Consider the following 15,471-nt stretch of genomic DNA (forward strand, 5'->3'; position numbering starts at 1 on the left):
GTTGTAACTTCTCGAATATAGATTGTTTTTCGCCCAGATTTGGATATGTTTTAGTTTAGAATGTACTCTTTCTCCTCATATTCGTTTTGAGAAACGCATCATTGCGTAAAACAGCGATGAAAAGAGGCATGTCATTTTTCCTCATTTTGCGTGTAATCTCTATGGGACATGACTTTTTCTCAAAACTAGATTCGACATTCCTCTATTTCGTGAGCCATATCTCCACTTTTTCTTGTCAAGTTTCCCTGAGCTTTTAGTATGTTGTAGCTGAGATCCTTAGCTTTCGGAAGTGTGCCCTTCATTTTTTGATCAGATGCCGGGATCATGCCCGTATTTCGCTTGCAAAATTGGAATTGTACTTCTCAAATTTGCTTACGTGTAAAGTCTATGGGAAATATGCTAGCTCAATCGGTTAGGAGTAAGACTTGCATCTCATTCAATCATGCGGGCAGGGGTTCGAGTCCGCCGGTGGACATGATTTTTTTTTTTTTTTTTTACTATCTTGCGCACGATCAATTATAACAATTGTAATAATTAATAGCTAAAATATTGCAAAATAAAACAGATTATAATTACTTTTTTTGTATTATATCTAATCATATCCGTCCATCCGCTATCTGTTATAAATCTATCTATCCATATACATGTATATGTCTATCTGTCTATCTACCTACTCTGTATATGTATCTGTCTATCTATCTCTCTCTCTGTCTAATATAACATATTTATCTGTTTAGATATGTATATCTATCTATCGTTCTATATATCCATCAATCTATCTGCCTGTCTCTATCTATCTTTCTATATGTATGTCTGTCTGGCTATCTATCTATATCAATCTATTTGTCTCTATCTATCTATCTATCTATCTATTTATCTATATGTCTGTCTGTCTGTCTATCTATGTTTTATTAATATAACCACCTATCATTTATCTCTCAATAGATCACTTTATCCAACCATCGCTCCATCCACCACTCCATCCATCTATATATATAATCATCTATCTTGTATGTATCTGTTTGAAGATGTATGTCTGACGATTGTCATCACCACATCAATAATCACATTTAGCAATGGTCAAAACTTATTCTTAGGATGTCTACGATCAAGATTATCAATGATATCTAAATGATTTATTTCATACATCAGCCGACACTGAATGACAAATCATGACAGACCACCTAATTCGTCCGCATGACGAATTAAATTCTAGTTTAACATTATATTCAAACTTTACAGTTCACTTTTAAGCATTTTAAGTAAAGACACATTTCCCAGATGAAGCTGAAGGGGAATCGTTTACAGAGATTTTGTGAGTGTGAAAAACATGAAGTGTTACCAGAGGAAAATAGAGATGGAGATGAAAAGAGAAAAAGACAGAGAGGGGGAGAGAGATATTGATATTGTATGTTAACAATGAGTTGTGGGGTAATTAACGATAGATATTACATGTACATTGCATGTATCGCATGACCCAATACAAATTACATGTACACGACAATTTTCGAGAAAAACCTTATCATTTGTTGAAAAACAGTTCCTGCTTTATAGCTCGCTTTCTCACACCCACTCGTTCATTGCATCCTGGCCAGGAGCTAATTGCACCCATAAAGCACACACAGTGGATGGATAGATGCATTTACACACAGTAATTAGCATTCTGAAATTGTGTCCGCATAATGTATAGACATGGTGATTTGACATTTGCTCCAGAAGAGGTTATATTGGCAATGGTTGAGAATGAGTTGTAATTGCGCTGCTCGATACAAAATTACTGTAAATACTGACTGCTCGATGGTGTTGTTGACAAAACTGTTCCACTTTGGATACACTGAAATCTGCTTTCTAGTGCAGAGACAGGGATTAGTGATGGCAAAATAAATTTAGTGAAATTGTCAATTAACATTAATTAACATGTTTTATCTAGTCTCATATAGTCCGATTTTTCTTCTTAATAGGAATTCACAGCAAATTGGAGTGACTCTTACAAGGACGGCGATGATGATGATGATGACTGATGATAGTGGTGTAGAGGATGATAGATCAATGATTAATAATGTAGATGATAATGTAAAGATAATGATTAATTACAAGTATGACAAAACTGATGATAGCGTTGTTGATCGACTACAAAAGGCCATGAAAATGTTGCTGCAGTACAGTGTACATGTAGCTAGCTATAGGTCTAGTAAGTTTACCACATTAGGTGGTTTCAGACTGCCTTGAGTTCGTCAGTTCAATGTATTTTCTGATCAGGAAATTTACCTGATCAGAAAATACCAGGTAATATTGGCAATGTGAAAGCAAATTAGGTGTAATATCCCCCAAAGATAATACCCACTAAATAGTACGTACATGTACTTTTACGAGAACTTTCGCAGGGATTTTCCAAGGTCGCAGGTATTTTGGCAATGTGAAAGCAATTTACAGGAACTTTAAGCCCAGCGTGTAGACGCGGGCGCCGTGGGTGAATGCTGAGCTAGTGGTTTTGAATCTCGCGCCTTGTCTGCTTAATCAGACCATACTGCGCATGATCCTAACTTCGGTAATTTATCTTGAAAAGTATATTTCGGGTCGGTGTGGATGCAGGAATAATTACTGTAATGGGTATTTTTAAGCCTTAAAAAGTTCTTGTAATTTAACTGGGATTCTTCTGATCGAGGCGGTTTGAAACCACCTATAATGTACATGTGCATTTCTACACTATCTCAATCAGCAGATGCTGGCAGAAGTAGATTTTAAATTCCATCTTTTTTAGGGTCAGAGGTTATATTTCAATGACTAATTAAATCATTTTACAATACCATGCAAGCAATCATGGCTTAGTTTCAAGCCACAAGGCTGTCAAGATCATAATGTTCTTTGCAGCTGTTCCACTGCTGAATGCAGCTAGTAATAACACTCCAAAGTCAAGTAAATGATACCCTTTTCATAAATCCTCCAATTAGCCGCCTAACAATTCAATAAAAATTGCGTTCACAAACTCCGAAAATAATCTGCACTATTTTTACGAGCGCCCGTCCTGAAAAAGGCGGATAATCGTCATATTAACTGCACACCCCCCTCCGATGCGGTTGTGTTGGAAAAGGATGACCTTGTGACCGCACCATGGCAATTATCCGCATTATTTGGAAATGCGTTCATAAAGTCAAAATCTGGTCCCGATGCCGCTATTATGCGGATAATTGTATCAAAATAATGCGGATAACTCTGGTCCTCCTTCGATTTTACGACCAAATTATGCTGCTATTAGCCACATAATTGGGTTTATGAAAGGGGTATGAGATATTGAAGAAAAAAAAGATGTTTAGGCTAGCTATACAATGAATCAGATCCAAGCTTGCCCCCCCCTTTCTTTCAAAACGATTATCTTAAATTCCCCACGTCTGGAAAGTGGTGTATATTTCTTCCACAGAATAGTGTAAAAAGTATTGTTTGATAACATAATGATTCATGTCACAGAACTTTAAAATGTATGAAAATAGAGATGAATAAATTTAATTGAAATGGTGAACAACATTTAGACCAGTGTTGTGTTGTATTTTCAGATAAATGTTAACTTCTCTGGTCACACTATAAAGAGGGAATGAGACAGAATGCCATTAGAATGAAAAGTATCTGTCGATGTTGCTAACGTTCCTGATAATACATAGAACTCTACGTTTTCAAGCACTGCATAAATGTACCATCACCATAGCTTTATCCTACTCTACAAATATTACATTTAAAGGAATAAATTCCAGACAGGTGTCCCTTTACATGCACCTCACCTGGGTAGAGTGTGTCAAATTATGAATGTCTTGCCAAATATTGAAAAGTGTGTGCTCATGCAGAAATCAAATCACAAACCTTTTTGATATACATGTACATTTTACGTACAATGTATGGTGCAGGGAATTGACCACTTCATCACAATGCTGCATAGTGCATTGTGTACATGTAGATACCCCCGACTACATTCAAATATTTGGCCCAGTTGTTACAAGTATTATGACGTTGAAGGACATTTTTTCAAAAATTACAAGTAATTTAAATATAAACTATTTCTAAGCATTCCAACAACACACAACATGTTTGTCTATCACAATAGAAAGTTGATTTGAGTAGATAGAGAATAACAATCAAACATTCATACTAGCAAATGAATTTTCATAAGAATTAAATAATAATAATATATGCAACATGTATATAGCGTTTCATACAAATGTTTCTAATTATTATCCAGCTACATGTATAGCATGGCTAACTGGCTACCCTTATCAGGCGCTCAAGCATTCCCCCAATACCCATTTACACCACCTGGGTGATAAGTGGCAAATGTACATAGTACATAAATGCCAAAGAATGCATGTGGTGCGGTGGGAATTGAAACCCGGACCTTGTGGTTCAAGGTCCAGAGACTTATCCACTGAGCCACAGTAGTAATGAAATTAAAGTTATATTTCAAAATTTAGCTACATTTCTCAAAGCAGTCATAGGCACAATAAGAGTGGTACAATGCCAGTCAATGATGCCACAAGTATGCTTATTGTAATCTTATTTTATGACATATTTTATATTTCAATTTTGTAAATTTCATGAAAAGTATGTTTCGGGTTAAATCTCCATACTTTACTAACATACAATAATTTATTCATTCATTTTAAAAAATAAAAAATACAGGACAAAATCAATCTGCATTGAGACTTTATTACACTGCTGTGCTTTGACACAATACAATGAACAAGAATGGCAATTAATAGGTAAGATTGTGTGCAAAAAAGAAGTGTATAATGGCCATTTCACATTTTCTTTGTAAAGGTATCTTTTACAACATTAAAATTTTCATATAAAATACAAAGGAATAGAGAGAGCCTGATACCTGATTTTTTTTCATAAATGATAATAGGGACTTTATTTTCACAAACCATCCTGAAATTGAGAACTCAAAGATGGAAAGGGTAATAAAAAAAAACATATTATAACTAAAAATTTCATCAAAATCAAATGCGTAATAATGAATGACAAAGGTTTTTTTTTTAAGTTTTGCATAACATGAATTTCGGTGAAATGGTTCCATGCATGTCCTTATGAATACATGTACATGTATGCAATGAAAAGTATCCCCACTTTACTCTATAAATTTATAGTTTATTTTATTTATGAAACGATATTATTTCAAATTTTATACAAACTTATGGATTAACTAAGTATAAGATACATGTTGTAATGCTGCAACTTATGTTGTCACAAGGGAGTTATATGATGCACACTTTTATGAAAATATGATATTATGATTTTACACATACATGTAAAAACGTAACGAAAAGGAAAGTTTGACCATGACATCATCAGCCTACCTATTGCACATATTCACGATAGCATGATCACCTGATATTGCTAAACTTTAAAATTAAATGACTTCTTTGTATATTTGTAAAGTAATTTGATGAAAGTTATGGTGTTTTATTGCTTGGTGAATTATACCCTATTTACAACTATTCGGTCCAGATTAACCTTGAACCTGAAGGTTAAATGGGTACTTGACACCAGAATTGAAAATGAAATCACCAATTGGGTGATTGCAAGTCTGGTGTTGGTGTTGATTTTCTTGACAGCATGAAAAAGGCTGCTGAACGAACTGAACTTGTATTGAAATTAATGAATCATTATCATACTTGAATGTGGATTTATACAACAATATTTGTATGATCATGATTGCACAGTGAAAGTGCAACGCTCTCAACGCTCAAAACATTTTCATGGTTTTCTAGAGCCGAATTTGTGCATTTTTTTTAGGAAAAGTAAGTTTGGTGATTGAAACTCCAGGTAAATGCCCATTGACTTTAATACAGCACTTGAAGAAACGAACATGTCAGTGAACAGATATCCATCAAACTCAAAGGGAAATGAAACCTTCGGAACAAGTAGGCTTGTGTCGAAACAGAAAAAAATCAAAGAATACCAGCAAAGAAAATTTGAGAAAAATCAGACGAATAATGAGAAAGTTATGAGCATTTGAATATTGCAATCACTAATGCTACATGGAGATCCTCCCGTGGCCATTGGCAATGCGACAAGGATGTGTGATGTCACATGTGAACAACTTTCTCTTTGAAGCACTAGAAAATACCAAAAAAATGTCTCTTTTTGCTTTTTCTTATGGTGGTACAAACTCTTCATTCTTTAAAAATCTGTATTACATGCCCTCCTATAGAAAGAATATGCTCTACTGATAGATGTGAAAAAGGGGTCTAGTTTAAGTGAAATATATACCAAACTAATGGGGAGAGTTGTTCACAAGTGACATCACACATCTTCGTCGCATTGCCAATGTGAGGATCTTCATAGCATTAGTGATCATAATATTCAAATGCTCATAACTTTCTCATTATTTGTCTGAATTTTCTCAAACTTTCTTTGATCTGTTTCTTTGATTGTTCTGATTTCACAAAAGCTATCTTGTTCCAAAGGATAAAGAATTTTGATGACAATCATAATGGAGACCATGATATATTTTATCTCCAGCTAGTAAATTTAGCGAAGTTTTGGTTATGGGGGGGGGGATGGAGTGAAAAAGCTAAATATTGCAAAATGGGCATTTGACTTTGATTATTACAGGATCTAGAGAAACAGAGGCAGGGGGGGGGGGGGTGAGAGTGGGGACCAAGAGAGACCAAATAAAAAAAATACATAAAAACAAGTAAATGTATGTCACCAAGGAGTATACAGACTGGATAAATTCACAAAATTAAAACATTTTTATGATGTAGTTTATGGTGTACATGTATAGTTCATGATCATGGTATACATGTATTTCATGATGTAATTCATGGTCTCCCTTCTAAGCTGTATTTAAATTCACCATAATTTTTTTTTTTGTCCAAGCAGCTGATGGGGTGTTGGGACTGATGAATATTCAATTCATATACCGGGGTATTACATTTTCAGTTTTATTTATAAATCAAAAATTATTTCAAAAGTTGCATTGAGTCACTTAACTTGCTCTCGCACTTTGAGATCACCTTCCTCACTTCATTTTCTTTATTTTCTCTTTTCATACTGCCTTCTCTTCTCACAGTGTGAGAGGGTAAACATTTTATTTGTCTATTTTCATGTACAGTACCGGTAATTCATTATTTTGTCTTTTGCAGTATTATGAAATCTCGCCACCAAGCCACTAATAAAAATCTGAATGGTCCTGAATTAATACATGTATATATAGGCCTATTCAATTCAATTCAATTCAAAAATGGTCTTTATTGATAATCAAACATGTTAACAATTATACATGAAAAAACAGCAAAAGCTGGAAAGATCATGCTTACAAGTTGGTTTTGGCACATTATTAAATACATAGTAAAATGCATTAAAAACGGTTATACATTTAAAAGTAAATACATTTTAAATAAGGCATAAAAGACAATGAACATGATGAACGAGTGAATGTAATATGATAATGGCAGACTTGAAGGAGAGGAGACTGACACTTATCTAAATGACAAAAATAATTTCATAATGGGGTGAGGATGACCATTTGCATTGCCTTTCTTAGTCAACACACTCATCTTTTGTTGAGTATGTCTACCAAAAAAGGCAATGGACTGTTTTTAAATCTTGTTGTTCTTATTGGAAACTGTTGATAGTTGTTTGTACGACGAAGAGATATGTTTGTATGTTTTTTTTAGGTAGCCATGTCTTACACAATGGATGAGTTGAAAGAGATTTTTCTCCTCAAGTGTTGGTAAATTACATACCTGACATGCATTTGAGTATGTAATGTAATTATGTCCTAAGATAATTTTACATACTCTCCGTTGTATTCTTTCAATAGTATTATTTTGTTTTGCTGTAAGACTGCTGTGGAAAACTGGAGCACAATATTCTAAAATTGGTCGTATATAACCCATATATATTGTCACTAAATCCTTCAAAGGTAAATTGAACTTTTTCAGTTTCCTTAACATATATAATTTTCTATTGCACCTCTTAACCAAGTCATCGACATGTAAATTCCATTTCAAATCAGATTGTATAATAACTAAGCCTGAGTCATATCAATTATTTTGAAAACCGGTGTTCGACAGCTCTAATTCGATCGAACATCGATGCATCGAATATTGAAGGCGGGGAAAATTTAGTCTGTTTTTGCGTCGATGCGATGCGCTTTATTTGCATATGCACTACGCACTGACGGTATGCGCTGGCGTTGGCCGGGTGAGCGTTGCACAAGCAGATGACAGAGCAAAGTTCGTTTGTATTTTCCATGATCACAAAACACACAAAAAAGGCCGGGACCAAAGCAGAATTCTTCCCAAAATATCTTCAACAATGATATTTGCAGATGACAACATATAAGTTTAAAATGAAACAATAATAAAGACATGAATCACGCAGAGTCGATCCGAATGATTTTCGGTCGACTAGCATTCGCAGTCCATTCACCAGCCCCGTCCGCAGCTCCGTACAATCACTCTCCCGAAACGACAGGCGTGCTTGACGTCAGCGCCAGCAAACAAGTGCAATCAACGGAGAGCGCTGTAACTTGCCTGAGATTGTGTAGTTGGATCCAAAATGAGCTCCAAATAAATTTATGGGAATAAATAAATACGCAATTTTCTCTGGATAGTCATTTGAATTGCTATTCAATGCTGATATAACGATTGTGAGGAAAGATTGTGGAATATGAGTTATGACGATGTTCGAGAATTAATCCTGATAATGACAATCCAGTTTTTTAGACGCAATTGAGCATGCGATCAAAATAAATACGAATGTTTCGAATCGAGCCCTAAATTCATCTAAATTATTACGATTTAACAAGATTTTATGGTCATACTAAGAATATTGACGATGTCAGCAAAGTATGTTATGTTCATATGGAAGAAATAATACTGGGATTATTTCTATTGTTATTCCATCTCTGGACGTCTCCTCCATAAGCTCCGAGAAAATAAGCACAATGCGCATGCGTATTTGATGACGTATGACATATTTTCCCATTCATGAAATCAGAGCCCAAAGTTGGACACAAACTAGCTTCAAATTGATGGGAAAAATATCAAACGCAATTTTCTCTGTTTTGTCATGTAAAATGTTATTATATGGGGATATTACGAACTTGAACAGAGTTTTTGCATGTAGACAATGTTCGAGAATCAATCCTGACGTGATGATTATTTTTTTTAGACAAGTGCACTAGCTCGACTCAAGAAGTCAAGTCGATCGTCATGAGATGTCCGCCATTGAAAATTGAAACGAAATACAAACGTTTCACATCAAGCTCTAAATTCATATTAATGATTATCAATTTATCATATGCAAATTATTGTTAAATATTACGATTTAATAATGTTCTATGGTCATGATTTTAATATTGTTCATGAAAGCAAGATTTATTTTACGTTGATCGCGTCAATTTCCGGCCATTTTCTGGGTTGATTAAAGAACAGTACTGCGCATGCACGATCGATGGCCGTGACTTCCATTCATGAATTCATCGTGCATAAATTATCTCGGCACGAGCAGACGAGTAAGACTCGAACTATGATCGAAATAAACTTCAAATTAATGGTGAATAGCATCATAATTACTCATTCGGTTTCATTTTGGGGGCAATAGAAATCAAGTAAGTAGTAGTAAAGTTGGACATTACTGATATTTTGATGATTGATTGTGTAAACCAAACGAATCGGCCGGCCGACGTATTTTTTTTTTTTTTTTGATGCACCGATTTTGCAAAATCTGCACCGGTGTTCGATGACATCGATCGAACACCGATTTTAAAATCGATTCGACTCAGTCTTAGCTCCAAAAATTTTGATACTTTCTACATTACATAAGGCAGAGTTATTAATGGCAAGAACCTCAGGAGTGATGGGGTTTTTCATAAAAGTAATATGTAAAGTAAAACACTTTGAGGGATTGAGTGACATATTATTTGATTGTGACCAGGATTGCACTGAATTGAGTACTGACTGTAATTGCGAATTGTCGGTTGAGAGAATAAGAAAACGCAGGTTATCTGAATGAAATCATGAGAAAATTATTTATAAAAACCTTATAAAACATTATTTTCACAATCGATTGATATATAAAATATTTAACTAGGATATAGTAATCAAATCTACTGCAAAGTTTGTTTTTATTGATCATCATTAGCTTATTTTTCTTCTGACTGGGCTTATTCTCCCAAAAAACACTCGCCCAAAAAACAGAGATGCCAAGTTAAAAAAAATGTAATGCGTGAGATTTTCATGACTCGACGTCTCTGTGCGCGCGCGGCCAGTACTTACACTCGTACGTTGCGAAAAGGTGCGCGCGCACATGAGATATGGGCTTCAAAACCATGCGATGCATGCACAATATTCATCGTATCAAATAGCGCTGTGCGCTGACTGCACTTTTGATTCGTCTGGCGTGCCGGGCTAGACGCGAAGGCAGTCGGCCAGTCGTATAATCTGGCGAATAATGCTACTTTTTCTCTTTTTTTTCTGTCGGGTCCCGATGCGTGAGAAAAATGGGTGCCATGCGTGAAATGGACCCTGAATGCGTGAGTCTCACGCACAATGCGTGAGACTTGGTAGCTCTGAAAAAAGTGGTGGGGGTGTGCCGCGGGCGAGACAAAAAACGGGGGCCTTGGAGCGGGCTTATTGTAAAAAGGAGGGTAATCGGAACGGGCTACGGAACGACAAATGTTTGTGAAAACGGGGGTCCTTGGAACGGATCGCCAGCGTGTGAGCGCGTATGCATCCCTACGGAACACTTGTTCACTGCTACCACCCTGCCTGTGGTGAATCTACAGGTAGGACTATGGTATGCCAATGTTGTACAGAGCACACACTTCAAAAAATCATTAAAATATCACTTTTGTGACCAAAATTACTAATTTTCATACAGTTGCAATTCATTTTTCATTAGTAACTTGGGAATAATTTTTGTATTCACCAGAGCACTCAAAAACTTGAATTTTTGGCATATTTTTGTGTACGCCCTCTATTGGTGGAAAGTAATATGGCAAGAAAATTTTCATTTTTTGATCTCTATTTTTAATTAAGAAAAAAATGATTTAAAGCATCAAATTGAAATAAGAGCAAAGTAGTATGAAAAATAGGTGTAATGAAAACTGTCAGTGTAAAAAAATCAAGCATTTGCCCCAAAGAAAGAGCAAATAAGCCAAACATTGCCACCCTTATTTGGCCACACATGGAGATATAACTGAGAACAAGGTTATATTATAACCTTGTTCATTGAATGAGTGCTACGGAACGGTCATGCGTGCATGATGCAGCTAGCGCGGCCTCCGCCGGGGAGCTCTGCGGCCGCTTTTCACCAAAATTGCAGCTCATTCAAAACGATCAGAGCGGCGTAACGAAAAACATGCGAAGCTTTGGAGCGGATTTCTCTCTTCTTTTTTCTCGATAAGAAGAAAATGCTATGGCTTGGAGCGGCTTTCTTTGTTCTTTTTCTCAACAAGGCAAAAATGCTATGCCTTGAAACGGATATTTGAGTGTAAAAATGGGGGTCCCCTCCGCGGCACATACCCCCGACTCCCGATGTCTACGCACCCCAAGATTTAACGTTAATTTCTTTTTAGTTCACAATAACTTTCAGTTGATGTTTCTAATATTCTTATGAGAAAGTATACGTGCCAAAAATCTCGTTAAAAAATGAAAGAAATAATAATTGAAATGTGTTTTTCTTGGAAAAACCTTAAGTTGGGCTTGGCTTAATTGGCCTTGCCTTGGCAAGGTCCTTGGCAAGGTCCTTGGCCAGGCATTTTCTGAATTGAAAAAAAAAAATAGTGCCTCATGTCTTCGCATCCACTCACTTTACACACGATTCAGGGATTTTGATGAGAATGGCTGCATTTTATGACAATTTTTTTTGTGAATAGTTCAATTCAGCTCAGACATGCAGTCACTGCCTCGCCCTCGGGCTTCACACTTGGCCTGGCTAGAGTGGGTAGCGAGCTACATGTACCGGGCCGGGGGCGCCGGGCGACTCTGGGCAGGCACTGGTCTGAAGCGGCACTGCATTGCTACTGCAAGATTGTTCACACACTGCATGCAGCCACACGTACACACCCACTCATCCCTGTTGTCGCCATACGTACCGTCGGGATATTCGACGAAAGTCAGGGAGATTGCCTTCCATTTAACAGCATCAAATTCATCATCCGTGGCTTGGCAATGATCTGCCATATTGGCAAAAATGACTGGAAACAAGAAGATCCTTCTAGAGCTTTCAGGCGAGATTAATACGACATTAATTTAAAAGTCCGAACAGCAAATCACAGTCGTCGACTTCGGCCAACTCGCGTCTATCGATTATCACCATATACCGATCGCGATATTGCGATGTAAAAAAAAAAAAAAAAATGAAATGGGGCCCAAGCAGTCCTTGCCAGTTTAGACAAAATTCATCCACTGATCTGTCTAACAATAAAATCTAAAAAAAATGTTCAGACTGCAAATGCAAAGACCAGTTTTTCTTTGTTTTACCTGCCCCGAATTGTTTAATTATATACATTTATTTATTAATTGATTAAATTATCAATATGTTTTTCTTTAATCTTTTTTTGTGTGTCTCATCCCATATATGGTCTCATTAATCATTTAAAATCAGTGTTCTTTAATACTCTTCTTCTTTGGGAAACATTAGAGGCCATCGTCTGGTGTATTGTCGTACTGGTGAAGTGCAGTGTGCAAGTGTATGTACATCATCTGATAAAAGATTGTTTACAGCATCCAAAACAAAACAAAAAACTGTATAAGTTAAACCAAGTTTTTCTAATAATAAATGGAAAAATGAAAAATCTTGTTAAAAAGAAAAAAAAAACTCACTATTTGGTCAATTGCCTTTGCAATTGTCTCATTTCCATTTAGTCCCCATTTGTCTAATATCCATTTGGTCGTACATTTCTATGTGGTAGGATGAATTTTCAAGGAACCAGATTTGACAAAGGTATGAATACGAAGTAGGCGAATCGGAAATTAGACTGAGCATTGGACCTAGTCGCAGTAGTCATAATAATCATAATAGCATATTTACCTAGGGTAGCCACTTCAGTTCTCCCGACGGACCCTGCATTATTCCCCCAGCTTTAGCCAGGCTGCCTGGGCGCTCAAGCATCCAAGGAATTTCTTCACATCAGATACCCATTCACCTCACCTGGGTTGAGTGCAGCACAATGTGGGTAAAACACACCCAGGCTATGAATCAAACCCACGTCCCTCAGATTGTAAGACGAGTCATAACCACTCGACCAAGATGCACCCAATCAGTAATTAGACCACATCGATAGAAGACCAAGTGGGTTTAGTCCATGCAAGATTAGACTCTCCTGGCAGAGCTAGTGAATATAAAGCAAAATTCAGCCTCTTACATGTCCGACACTTTAAGGCTCCATTTCTTATGTCCCGGGGCAATTTCACAAAGCTGTTTGGAAGTTACAAATGATTTTATGCACGACTTTATGCATGAAACTGCATTATTGAGTTTTTACTTAGCTGCCCCCCCCCCCACCGAGTATAACAGTATTTTTAATTCTGATGGGGCAGCTACCCTGTTGATAATAGATGACAGACATGAATAGAGGAAATATAGAAACTACAAACATTCCAGTTATTCACAAAGTTGTGCATGACTTTACAAACTGCCTTGCTACCCTGGAGAGTTAGATTACTACATGTATATGTGGAGCATTGTGCCCCAGTGGATTAGTCTTCTGACTTTGAAACAGGAGGGTCGCGGGTTCGAATCCCAGCCATGGCATAATAATTTCCTTCAGCAAGAAATTCATCCACATTGTGCTGTACTCAACCCAGGTGAGATGAATGGTACCTGGCAGGAATTTATTCCTTGAAATGCCACCGTGCTGTAAAAGGCTGCGGGGCTAAAGCCAGGGTAATAATATCCATGTCCTTTGGAAGCGCATAGGGACGTTATGACATAATGCGATATGCACTATACAAGAACTGCATTATTATTATTGTTTTTATGGCCAGCTGTTGTTAGTTGATTGCAGTTGGGGAATTGTATTGATGACCTATGCTTGCTCTCGCAAAATTAAAGAAGTGATGCTATTTTACCAAATATACTTCTACAGTTCACTATAAATTCAAAACTTAATTTTTAGCAGAAATTCCTTTTCTTCAGCATTTTGAGACATTGTTTGTTATGAGCGTGATAAAAAATATTGGAAATTAAAATCATCAATTATTACTGAACTGCAAACAGTAGTTATCAAACAATTTGAGTATTGTCATATCGTGCATGCCCAACAGGAAGGGACAAAAACCATAGATATTTGTCTTCTGATATTGAAAAAAATAATCAGGGCAAAAGAAATCATCCTATGATATATAATAAAAATCTTAAACAGCAAAATAAAAGAAAACATGACATAAATGCACAAGTAAAAATAACTCTGGTTTATTAATGTTGATCATCTGTACACATAACAGTAAATGAAATGGTTCCTTTTCCAAACCATGGTCTAAAAAAAAATCTCAAAAGAAAACAATAGACACATAAAAAAATGTACCATTTAAACACTGACTGAAGTCCCCCTCAAAAAAAAATCTCTTTTTCCCTTTGGATCATGAATGGAAATTATTTGGCAAAAATAAACATCACTATATATACAGATGAAAAAATGTACATACACCATGGTGAGAACATAACCCATACAAAACATTTTTTTCAGCTGGTATTAATGGCTTATTTATGAAATAAGAAAATCAATCCAAAAGGAAAAGAAAATGTCTTATGAAATGTTGGTAATTTTGCATACATAACACATACAAAAAGGTCAAACACATACAGAAAAGGTATACATCATTTATAATACCATTATACATGCATAATTGCATTCTGATCAAACCATCAAAACAAACACTACCGACCCCCCCCCCCTTCTTCATATGATCACAAATATGATCATTTCTTTCAAAATAATAATGCATAGTGTTTTGTTTATGGAACAGATCATATTTGGAAGGTATTGTTTGCAGACACTCTCCCAAACAACCAAAGAAGAAAAATGCAAACATCTGTTTCTAGTAAATGAATACTGTCATTGTAGATGATAAATTGAAAGAAGGAAACTCTAATAAATAATGCATGCATTTGAATTTCAAGGTGAAACCATAGCAACAGGATAATATAGACTTGGTACCATTAGTTGAATAAGATTAAAACTACATATAGCTGATAAATTTCTTTAACTTGCTGTTTAAAACAAAGGCCCGTATTCTGATAGCAGGTTTAACTTAAACTCAGGTTTAAGTTGTGGTTTAAGCATGGGAAGCCAAAAGTATTTAAAAAAAAATTAAGTTGCATATTTCCTATGTTTACTGTGCTCTTTCCTGATTAATCGCTGGTGAAGGCAATCATCTATTTATACTTCCTACACTATTATGAATGATTTGAGACCCGAATGAGCTGAAGTATGATATCTCTACTGTTAGTGATTATGTAACAATT

General features: G+C 35.9%; 1 protein-coding gene across 2 annotated transcripts in view; it reads right to left on the reverse strand.

Moving 5' to 3' along the window:
* LOC121428514 (dolichyldiphosphatase 1-like) overlaps positions 1-12,333 on the reverse strand; it is a 28,558-nt gene extending 16,225 nt beyond the window's left edge. For both annotated transcript variants that reach the window (XR_005971805.1, XM_041625190.1), the window contains exon 1: positions 12,098-12,333. Coding sequence is in view for 1 of the 2 variants with exons in the window: in XM_041625190.1 (XP_041481124.1) it covers positions 12,098-12,185 (88 nt within the window). In the remaining variant the exon portion in view is untranslated. The remainder of the gene's footprint in view (positions 1-12,097) is intronic.
* Positions 12,334-15,471: the final 3,138 nt, after the last annotated feature.

Source organism: Lytechinus variegatus, chromosome 15 (genome assembly GCF_018143015.1).
Source record: "Lytechinus variegatus isolate NC3 chromosome 15, Lvar_3.0, whole genome shotgun sequence".
Taxonomy (NCBI): Eukaryota; Metazoa; Echinodermata; class Echinoidea; order Temnopleuroida; family Toxopneustidae; genus Lytechinus; species Lytechinus variegatus.